This window comes from Misgurnus anguillicaudatus, chromosome 19, assembly GCF_027580225.2.
Source record: "Misgurnus anguillicaudatus chromosome 19, ASM2758022v2, whole genome shotgun sequence".
Classification (NCBI taxonomy): domain Eukaryota; kingdom Metazoa; phylum Chordata; class Actinopteri; order Cypriniformes; family Cobitidae; genus Misgurnus; species Misgurnus anguillicaudatus.
This window is the reverse complement of record NC_073355.2, coordinates 37,531,607-37,543,579: the sequence shown is the minus strand read 5'-3', so window position 1 is coordinate 37,543,579 and position 11,973 is coordinate 37,531,607. Positions and strand designations below refer to the sequence as shown.

Genomic DNA, 11,973 nt, shown 5'->3' with positions numbered 1-11,973 from the left:
TATCACCGCCAACATGTCACATATAAATTATGACTTAGATTTAAAATGTTGAAAAAAAATTATCAGTGGTCTTAAAACATATTTAAAGGGACATTCCACTTTTTCAAAAAATATTCCAGCTCATTTTCCAGCTCCCCTAGAGTTAAACATTTGATTTTTACCATTTTTGAATGCATTCAGCTGATCTCTGGGTCTGGCACCATGACTTTTAGCATAGCTTAGCATAATCCATTAAATCTGATTAGTCCATTAGCACTGTACTAAAAAATAACCGAAGAGTTTCAATATTTTTCCAATTTAAATCTTGACTCTTCTGTAGTTACATATGTGTACTAAGACCGACAGAAAATTAAAAGTTGCGATATGACTAGGAACTATAATCTCATTCTGGCGTAATAATCAAGGACTTTGCAGCTGTAACATGGCTGCAGCTGGCATATTGATATTATGAACTGCCCGAAAATAGTCCCCTGCCATTGAAAGTTACTAAGGGGACTATTTTCGGCTGCTGCGTAATATCATTGCACTTCCTGCAGCCATGTTACAGCTGCAAAGTCCTTGATTATTACGCCAGAATTAGAGTATAGTCCTAAACATATCTGCCTAGAAAATCGCAACTTTTAATTTTCTGTCGGTCTTAGTACATGATGTAACTACAGAAGTGTCAAGTTTTAAATAGGAAAAATATTGAAACTCTTTGGTTATTTTTTATTGTGATACTAATGGTCTAATCAGATTCAATGGATTGTGCTAAGCTATGCTAAAAGTGGTAGCTCCAGACCTGGAGATCAGCTGAATGGATTCCAAAACGGTAAAAATCAAATGTTTAACTTGAGGTCAGCTGGAAAATGAGAATATTTTTTTAAAACATGGAATGTCCATTTAACTCACCTTTGTTTATTTGCAGTAATACGTTCTGATTTGTTCACAAACAACAGGCCCGGACTGATCACAATTAATGAAAACACATGGTCTCATAATGTAATTGCTGTCAACTGCTCTTTCAAATCCTGTAGGAAAATGAACAGTCCTCATAAAGTTCAGTGATATTTTGACAGTACATCCTCTAACCAGCTTCTGCACTGCACAATTTCCAAATTTGCCAACTGCATAAAGGTGATGTTGGTCATCACTGACACTGAGAAAGTATGAAATCTTGAAAACACTGCCATCTTTCAATATCACAACAGAGTTGTTTGTTTTCTTTGTTTTTGTGTATGTTTGGCTGTGAATGACCTCTCCATTCACAACTACTCTGTTATAGTACTTGCCAATAGCTGTCCTAGGTACATCTAGCAATGCATGCAATGCATTCATATCATTTTCAGACACTGGTCTAATCTTTGGCACTCCAAGTGCAGTCACCCTGTCAAATCTAGCATAGTTCCTTACATGATGTTCACTGGAGGTCATTTCTGTGTAGAATGATTTCATTTCAGGTGAGACATCATTAGATAAGCAGGCCTTAGCGATGCGTGGTAATGCCCGAGACCATGCAACTCTTTTGCAGAGTTGCTGAGGCACTGCATTACTGCTTTTGACTTGCTTGAGCAAGTAGCCATTATAGCTCTCAAACATGAAAGCAGACTGGGCCCAGAGAGGACCCAAATTCTCAACGCTCTTAGCCAAATGCAGGAGTGCATGCATATTGTAGGTCATCTGATCTTCACCATACAAAGACTGAACTGATTGAACATAGATCTCAAGAGCATCATGAGCATGGTCAATATCCTGTTGACTAATGTCTGAACCTAGCAAAATGCTCACACCCTCCACAAGTAAAGCCCAGTGGCAAAGGTACTTGCTTGGAAGTATTCCTTTCAGAACTGGCAAACTGTAGTATAAAAGCCAGTTTTGCCATTCATGAGCTTTCCAAAACCTACGCTCAGCAATAGACCGTGGAATCCGGGAAAAACTGCTTGGAGGCTTAATTGCTAATAGATTTCCATCCACTCTTGCAGTGTTTAAACCAATATACCATGGTTTACTGTAGCTTTTGGAATCAAACCATAAAGTGGCTATTTGCCGGCAAACCCCCAGCAACACACAATGCATGTAATCAGGGACCATGCCATTGATCAGGTCAAAATTGGGCAAGTCCACAATCGGAGATTGCCCTTTAATGCCCAAAACAGTCTGTTTATTACTTTTGGCAATCTCACCTATTTTCACAGTTGTGTCATGATCTCTAAGGTCTGGCATCTCCTCCAAACAAGGATACACTCGCACAGTCCCGTTGCCTTTTCTCACTTGAACACCTGGATGAAGACAGTACCCACATCCATACTCACCATTAAACTGTTTAAAATTTTGCAGTAAAGGTCGTGCAACAGCATCACATATGGAACATAATGCATAGACCTTTGCTGTTTTGACTGTGTGTTCTACCGGATCCTGCCACTGAAGACCTGTTTGTCCAAGACTTTTGCATTCCTCCACAAAAGGTTTGAGGAAGCTAGGCATTAGTGGTTTAGATGACCCAAACCATAAGGCACATAGTATGACATTTTTGTCTCTTCCTTCTGGGGGTACTTCATTAACAGAGCATAGTAAGGGCCAGATGCTAAATTTAGATGACTGGAACACAGGTACTCCGTCACAATTGAATGACAGGGAAAAGAAAGAATTGCTAACTGATTTCAGATATTTGTACAACTTCCCATCAGATATATCTGTTATTCCATCTCTGGTTTGCTCAGTGTAATCATTTGTGATAGGTTCATTTTCCAAAAGAGCCTTAAGCTGATCCTTCAAAGGTATATAAATGAAAAAATTACCCAACTCTAAACTTTGTCTAACGGTTTGGGTTGATGAGCAAATCTGACATTTTAATTCACTGTCTTTAGACATTGATTTGCCAATATAAGAGCTGCAAAAACCACAATAATGATGGTATTCTGACTTGTCTACAAAATGTTCAAATGCCTTCTCTAGCATGTACTTGCTACGCGGTATACTTGCAGCATCACAACTACACAACCTTAACAGCTTCAGCAGGTCCTCCATTAAAGCCCCGGTTACATTGTGCTTCAGGGAAAAAGCAAGGATGTTCAGCCAACTGGTTTCTGTGACAGGGTCATTTAAGGGTCCAGAAGAGGCATGGTTTGATTGGTTGGAATTCTGTAACAAATGGGAAAGAATCAGTATGAGTGATTATAAGTGTGTACCATAAAAGTGTGTTACAGTTTACACTTAGGAAGAATAGTTTTCTAATTTTTGTAAATAACATTTGCTAAATGTTTACATTTAATGGTAACTCACAGATGATGTGCAGCGCATTTATGCTAAAACAATAATAAAAACACACACTATGATTACAATGATGTAATAAAATTTATTTTTCTGCCCCATTGAAATAAAAAGGACAATTCTTTTGTTTACTTTAGCAGCAGCTCACACATTGCTGGTTGCTTTGTAACAGACCTAAGAGTTGATAGCCGAACATGATTGAGCAATTTAAGATTTCCTAAAATTAAGATTTCCTAACTAGAGATAAGATAAGATTTGGTGAGATAAGATGAGAATCCTAAATCAACTTAAGATTTGCTTTTGTAACATGAATTTGCGAAAAATCCTAATTTAACATATAATATATTAAGTTAAGACCTAAGATAGAAAGTTTCTGTAATACGCCACCTGATCTTGTCCCCACAGATTTAGGGACAATTGTTATACACATGTACATAACACAATGTAAACAAAAATTAAATCCTAAATGACATGTACTGTGGTCTAGGGAGAAATTTCTTATTTACCTCAACTTCTGATGAGATCCCCTCTTCAACAGTTTCTGGTGAATGTGGAATAGAGCTGTCATCCTAAAATGAACAAACGATTTTAAGCTACATTATTTAAACTGTCAATAGGCAATAGGAATAAAAATGTATAGAAATATAACTAAAATACAAATAGGTCATGTGTACCTGTATTTGTTTGGATGTAGCCAGGTCTGGCCACACTGGTAGACTGACCTGGATGAGGGGACAAAATTAACTAATAAATATGAAAAATAATGTTATTTAAGAAATACAAATTCAAGTATTATGTGTTTATTCTTTTCAAATAAAAAAATCTCACATTAATGTCGGATGTTTGTGATGGTTCTTTTCTTTTGGGGAGGTGTGTCACATTCTAAAAAGGTAATACTTCAGGTTATAAAGTTAAAATGAATACCCTTTGGTACTGAAATCCTTAGTATCCAAATGCCTTAGTGACAGCTGGAGGACGTTTAAACAAAACTTTCACCTGTTTGTACTGACTTAGCATTATTCAATACAATATATATTTTTTCTATAAAATAAACAATAGGTCTATATCAACAGATTAGTAACATTCACACTAATAATATCTACCTGGAGGCCTGTATCTGTGGGTGTGGATTCTTCAGTGCTTATCGGTGAGTGCAAAACATCATCCTAAGCCAGGCCAAAAGGAAATACACAAAGGAGAGAAACAACTGAACATGCCATTTAAAGGTAGATAAAGTTGACTAGTTTATTTTCCAAAGATTAGAAACCATTCAATGTTGCCTAATAAAACTTCCATTTCATCACATCAATTTACAATACACCAATCCCCACTTTCCTTTGTATTGTAAATGTCTGACTTATCTTAGGAGGACTTACATTATTATTGGCACTCTGGAAAGTTTCCCCTTCTAAGTCATGTAGGTATTTTTCAATTTTCCTGCAGTTTCAGACAAAACATTATAAGAGTGATAGCTTCACAGCTCCATAATATTCATTGGTCTAAAAATAGATCAATGGTTCTCAACCTTTTTTTAGTCTCTGACAGATATTATACTAATATATATATATATATATATATATATATATATATATATATATATATATATATATATATATATATATATATATATATATATATATTTGCAATTGCTGCTGTGCTTATATTTCCATTTGTGTCTGGAGTGGATATAACATTATTTTTTTAAAAGTAATAGTGATTCTTATAATAAGCACGAATCTTAAACTTTATGCTTATGCGATCTTCACAGGCGTTGACTTTACCAGCTATCACATGATCAATAGTCTCCGATTTATTTTTTACTCATGTGTGTCCTCTGTACAATGTCACGCACGCCAGCCTTAAGTTGCGTAGCAACGCCAGACGCTTTGAAAAGGCGCCTTTTTGCGCGTATTTTTTTAACAGGAAATGCTTATTAATCAAAGCATTTAGATATTACATCTCGCGAGATCCACGAACATTCCGCGAATTTAAAAAACCCTCTTGATTAAAATGAATTGAGCATATCTGGCGTTTTCGGCGCATATGTATCCAATTCCTGATATTACCTGACCATAAACAACAATGCAACAACACAGCCACAATTTTATTATGAAATAAAATATTGCACATATTAATTATTTGCATATTTTACAAAACAGCTAATGTAAACTGCTTTTAACAACCACACTGTATTTACAGTACGTGTGTTACAAATAGTAATGAAAAAACAAAATGAATAAAAAATGGTGAGAACCATTGTGGAATACAAAAAAGTTTACCTTTTTTTCCACCTGGTCCGAGTACGATGAGGAATCTTTCTTTCTTCTCCTTTGCAACTGTGAAAGCAATACAATTTTCGTTTCGGCATTCTAGCTGCTGCGCTGCGTACTAGTGTGTTACTTAAAAAAAACAGTGAACACTTGTGTATGCAAGCGAATGATGTTCGGTAAAATAAACTATTAAATGCGCCGATTGGTTGATGTTTGAAATGCATCGCGGGATCCAATGAAAAGCCAGATTACATGGACAAGCACAGAGAGCGGTTAAACCAGTGCTGCACGCATTTCTTCAGCACGTCAGTGGAAGCCTAAGGTAATATAAAAATTCATTTGTTGTAAAGATTAGCTTACTCGGGCAGCGGAGTTGATTAAGGTTTGTGCATTTATAGCAAACTGTGATAGGGTTGTTCAAATGTGTTGTGTTTGGATTATACCATTAACTAGGCTAGTTTTTTGTGTAGTATCTCTAGAGCTATGTCAAGTAACGTATCTTAGTGAACCGTTAAAATATTTTAATCGCGTTATTTTTCATAACTAATTAATCAGATTAACGTGTTGTGTCTATATTAACTGTTAATTACAAAGCAAAAATCACGTGTTGCAGTCAGACTCACAAGACAACAAATGTGACATTTTCATGTGGAATCTAATGAAACAGCGTATTGCTGTAATCTAAATGGACTGAAAACCACAATCTTTGCAATTACCAAGGCGATGAGAAAGTTTGCAGTGGTCCAGTGGGTCAGTGGGGAGGATGCTGGGATGTATAGCGAGGTGAAAACCGATGCCATACGCAAATATGATGACACCAAGATGGATGAGGATGGATACCCACAAACTGACTATTCAGTTGCTGTGGAATGGCAGAAGGGGAAAAAGCCAAAACATGGCTGGCCAGTGTATGCTGCCTCTATCAAGTTTGTGAGCAGTAAGTAAACCTCTAATGGATTTTGTTTTAACAGTGTCAGGTCCAATAACAATAATGTTAAGCTGTTGTGATGTATAACTATATACCATTAACAAATAATATTTACATTAGCAACTAAGTAACCTCAGTTTCAAATAGGTTTGGCTGTAAAGTGCCTTAATCTGATCTCTCATCAACTTTTAACTATTTTTCAGACAATCGATTTCAAACTAATGCAAAGATTAAGGAATTCTTGCGGTTAGACTCTGATGAAATGGACAGGCCACTGCCTAAGAAAAGGACCACAGTCCCACCATCAAGATATACAGATTCAGATTAAACTGATGCTGAGAACACACTGGTAAGATAAAATAAGATATAGTACGTCTGGGCCTGGTTTCACAAACAGGACTTAGATTAAAGACACACTATGCAGTTATTTTACCTTAATATAACAGCTTCAAAGTTATTTCGGTGGTAAACAAAGTCATAGTAGGGCGAATCATTCTCCTGTTGAAGCTCGGGGAGGACGCCGCTAGCAAAACCAGCAATGCAAGCTTGAGATAACCGCCCCTGACAAATCTTTCGAGAATCACGACTTGCTTTACGGCAACGACGTCACACACGTTAGACTTGATCGACTTCATGCGGCACTGCAAGAACCAACCGCCAGCTGACATCAAAGTACCGCAAGAATGATTCGAGACGGCACTTTGACGTCATCCGGCTGTTGGTTCTTGCAGCGCCGCATGAAGTCGATCAAGCCTATAACAACAACTGCACGTGTGAATTTGAGACGTGAGGCTAAAAGATTTAAAAGTTAAAGGGGCGGTGAATTTTACATTCAAAAACATCAAAAGCAATAAGTAATAGGCTATTTTGTAACATGGATTAGTGGCTCTCTGGAGAAATGGTTCGTTTGAAGGGGCGGGCCGCACTTAAGACCTGGACGTAAACGCCCACTGCTATGATTGGATAGCTTCATTACACGTGGGGAAATGTTTTAAAAACATTAATGTGATAAAATAGCAGCCGAACACAAATATGTTTAAGCCACAAAAGATTCTGGGTGCTAAAGATGATACACATAAATGACAATAAGTATATTAAAGTAGAAACAAAACTCGACGTGACTAAATTACCGTATACAACACAGTAAGCGCGCATCAGAATCTAAACTGCGGCTGATAAATCCTTATCAATAACTTTGTATATTTCTATTGTGCTTGTGATGTTGCTGTTACATTCACGTAATGTTACATACCACAGATATATTATAAAAAAAAGCTTTGTTGAGTGTTTGTCCTTTCAAACGCAACTCGCCTAAATTACCGTATACAACACAGTAAACGGGCATCAGAATCTAAACTGCGGCTGATAAATCCTTCCTTATCACTAACTTTGTATATTTCTACCTTTTAAATTACAGTCGTATTGTTAAGTGTTGCACCTTTATTAATCGATTAATGTTTTTAGTAAATTAAAACAGTCAAACAAACGTGTTTAGACACGGATGTTACAACAGGACATATCAAGCAATCTCTTCTAACAAAGCAATAGTGAAATGCAGTAACTTAAATAAAGTAAAATGTCTTACTGTGTATACTGCAGCTGTGTCATTGTTGTCAGATCCAATATAAGTGGTGCTTTTAATCACAGTCTCTCTGCAAATCCAGCATCGACTTCTTTACAAATGAATCCGTGTACACAAAGTTAACAAACACTCCCAACACGAGCTGGAACTTCTTCAAAAGCAAACTGTATCCATGCATTTCTAATGTTATGTTCCAAGCCTCCGAATTAAAGTATTTAGCTTCTGTGTTGTTCCCACGCGGTTCTTCCACAACCGAAAATGCGTTTCCATGGTTTGTCTATCATAACAGATCACCGCGTCAAAATAAAAGTCTCTCAGAAATGTTTTTATTTAAATGTCATTTTGGTTACATTTGTCAATCTTTAAAGACATGTTTACTTGTTGAGACACACGTGTGTCACGCGAAGCTGTGGGCGGGGCTACAAAAGTGGTGGTTGTATTTGGCTATGGGAGGTGCTTCAATTCTACTTTGACGTCATACTTTTCCAAATTCCACACTCCCTTGTAATACTAGCTTGGTGCCAAAAACTGTTATATTTCAGTAGCACAGATGTTTTTAGCTCTGAAACTTGCAGGATGTTCATTTAAGTATGATGACCTCTTATATAACAAATTATCAAGTTAAAATTGAGTATTTGATTCACCGCTCCTTTAAGAAAGCGCATTCGGAAGAGAGTAGGAAAAGAGAATCTGACCGCGTTAGGAACCGTCAGGTTTTTACTCGTTGGCATGAGTTAAAATACAGCACTGGATGCAACAGGGATGCTGATCTGGCGATCTTGTTGATGGACTAGTAAGTAAATCTCTTATTTGTAAACTTGTTTGCGGTCTATGTTGTATGTTGTTGCGCTTGCTAGTATGTCATGCGATTATCATGACAACAGTCAATATCTTACATAATTATCAGGACATAAATAAGCCTAGAGGTTGTAAATAGTGTAAACATGCACAATTTGCAAACTATTATGTTAAATAGCAATAATCATGTATAGTGACATTATAACGGCCAATGTTATGAAATAATGCAACCTGCACAATTAACATTGTCATGGCATTTTGTAATGTTTACAAGAACACAAATGAAATGATACAGTAGACATAGAGTATAGACAGTTTACTTGTCATTTAGCTGCAATCATGTAAAACGTTATAAGCTAGCAAGCGCGGTACTTTATTATTATATGCACTCTACACTTGGAATAAACTTCTTATTATCCTATTACCATCATCTGTAGTTTAGTAGACTATGCAGTAACGTAATCTTTATATGAAATTCTGAAACATTACCTGGTCATTATCTTCGGAGGTGTACTAGAGTGGGAAATTACGACAGTTGCAAGTATTCTCCAGCGACCCTAGCGGTCGCTGTTTGACAAAACACCGAAAATGCATAGAGCGCCTTTAAGTCAGAACTAGGCCTTAGTTATATTTGACTATCTAAATTGTTTTTGTTTTTTTTTAGAAATGTGCCTTACAAAAATTGTACTGGTTTGCAACTTGCAACAAAACAATTACAATGATAGATTTGACATGTCAGTGCAAGATATTTTAGGTGAACACTTAAAACATACATTTTAGTCTGGGACTAGACTAAGGGCGTTTTCCCATTAGCACTTTTGGTGCACACCCGGGTTCGATTGACATCAGAGTTCGGTACATTTGGATGATGTGAACGCTGTCTTCGGAACTCGGGTGCGCACCCGCGAAACATACTCGAGTCCGCTTAAAAAGGGTGGTCTGGGGTTCGTTTCATGTGAACTCCAGATCAGTTCGCTGCTAATGTGAGCGCAATCGTACCAAATCGCGGAAGTGAACCACTGTTAATTACGTATTAAATGGAATGTCCCACCAAAACAGACGTGTGTGTTTGTGTGCGTGCACTTACCTTGACAACAAAATGCATAGAATGCTTGCTTGAGTTTTTTTCTTATTTTTCTTATTTCTTTATTATTCAAAGAAATAATACAGAAACACACTTTCGTCTGTCTGCCACAAACATACTAAAGTCGTTTCGATGACAACGGTCTGTCCGCCGACGTCAATTTTTGCGGAGGCATTCAGAAATCATCTCTCTGCTTGCAGTTCGTCAATCATGCTTGTCGTCTTCTTGTTTACAGCAGTTGCCAAGCAACATGAGAACGCGCCGGCTGCAGCTTGATGATGCAAGCGTACCGCGGTTCGGATGCAAAAATAATATGTGAACACAGTCTATGGGGGGCATGGGGAGGGGGGAGCAATCGAACTCGCGTTCGGACCAGGCAATCGCACCAAATGTGAAACCGTCCTTACGCTTATGTTGTTCTAAACCTGTATAAATATCTTTGTTATGCTGAACACAAATAAAGATATTTTAATAAATATTGGTAACCAATCTGGGGCACCACTGACTACCATAGGGTTACATTTTCCTACTAGACAAGTCAATGGTGCCCCAGATCTGCTTATTTACAAACATTTTTCAAATTATATTCTTTTTTGTTCACCATAACAAAGATATTTATATAGGTTTAGAACAACATGAGGGTGAGTATATGATGACAGAATTTTAATGTTTGGTTGAACTGCCCCTTTAAGACTTGTCTGTGAAACCAGGCCTTAAAATATTTGTATTTTCAAACCCAAGTCATATTGTTATTAAGAACAAGCCGTAACAAAAAAGCAAAATGCCAGGTAAGTATACAAGTCAGTACAACAAATCAACTTTATTGTTTCTGCACCTGCCTATGCTCATAATTTGTATAAGGATCTCCTTTTGAGATTGGCCTTCCTTCTTTTCCACTTCAGATTCTATCACTAGTATCCTATAATATACAATCATTTTAAGTCAATCTGTTTATATTTATAGAGATAAAGACAAATATCTTTCTAAGAAGACAAATACATTTCATCTCACTCTCTTTTTTGTTGTTCTTTGACAGACACAAAAGAAGAAGACAGTGATTCCCAAATCACAGAGAAATGTTGCCCAAATGGTTATTGATGAGTATCAAGCCCCAACCTTGACAGAAACTCAGAAGAGGCTAAAAGAAATGGAGGAAGAAAACCAAAAATTGAGAAATGACAATGAAAGATTAAAAACAATGCTCATTAGAGGCATGTATTACAATTATTTTACTGGTGTGCTAAATAAGCAGTCAGCTAACAACATGTGGTGGTTTCATTGCATTTGCACTTTACACTTTTAGGGCCCTATTTTAACGATCTAAGCGCATTGTCTAAAGCGCACAGCGCAACGTCTAAATGGGCGTGTCCGAATCCACTTCGTTTTTGCGCCGAGCGCATGGTCGAAAAGGGTAGGTCCTATTGTAATGGGAGTATTTTGGGCGTAACGTGCAGTAAACCAATGAGAGTCACAGCTCTCATTCCCTTTAAAAGCAAGGCGCGCTGGCGCTATGTCTAATCCCTATTTAGATGACGAACTTTGTAAACTGAAAAACTAAGCGGAGGTAGAAGATCCCCAGTTTAAGATTAATGTTAAATAATTGTGTTGTTTTTCCCTAATATTGAAATTGTTATTTTTTTATTAAAACCTTTAAAACCCGTTTTCTTTTAGTCATGGAAGTAAAAAGCAGGATTGTAATTGATTTAAATGTATGGCTATCAAATATCATCAAAACATAATTTAAAATTATTTAATATAAGGTTTGTACTCTAAAAATACTTTATTTTGTAAAAAACAGGAGATAAAGAAATTACAAACGGCTCTCCTCACGTTTCAGCACTTTGGACAGCGTTTTTAGCAAAGAGTTTTTTTAAGCATTACTTACAAATGTTTCTCATCTCGCCATATCCACAGGTACATCATATACAATAAATCCGTGAGGTAGCATTAAAAAAAAACATTTAAAAACAGACGCATTTGTTTAAAGCAAAGCATTTATTTACTTATCAGGCTGCAGGTAAAGCAGCTCTTTGCGCCTTCTAACGTCTCATAATCAGTCCTC

General features: G+C 36.8%; 1 protein-coding gene and 1 long non-coding RNA gene across 2 annotated transcripts; one reads left to right on the top strand and one right to left on the bottom strand.

Moving 5' to 3' along the window:
* Positions 1–705: 705 nt before the first annotated feature.
* LOC141350836 (uncharacterized) lies at positions 706–4,266 on the bottom strand. Its single transcript, XM_073856660.1, has 5 exons — positions 4,246–4,266; positions 4,078–4,131; positions 3,924–3,971; positions 3,756–3,818; positions 706–3,120 (listed from the first exon to the last, which is right to left on the bottom strand). Exons 1-5 carry the CDS (start codon positions 4,264–4,266, stop codon positions 898–900), a joined length of 2,409 nt encoding a protein of 802 aa, XP_073712761.1. The 3' UTR covers positions 706–897.
* Positions 4,267–6,210: 1,944 nt separating this feature from the next.
* Positions 6,211–11,118, top strand: LOC141351123 (uncharacterized). The gene is made up of 3 exons (XR_012359348.1): positions 6,211–6,456; positions 6,651–6,796; positions 10,948–11,118. It is a non-coding gene; the product is annotated as an uncharacterized lncRNA (long non-coding RNA).
* Positions 11,119–11,973: the final 855 nt, after the last annotated feature.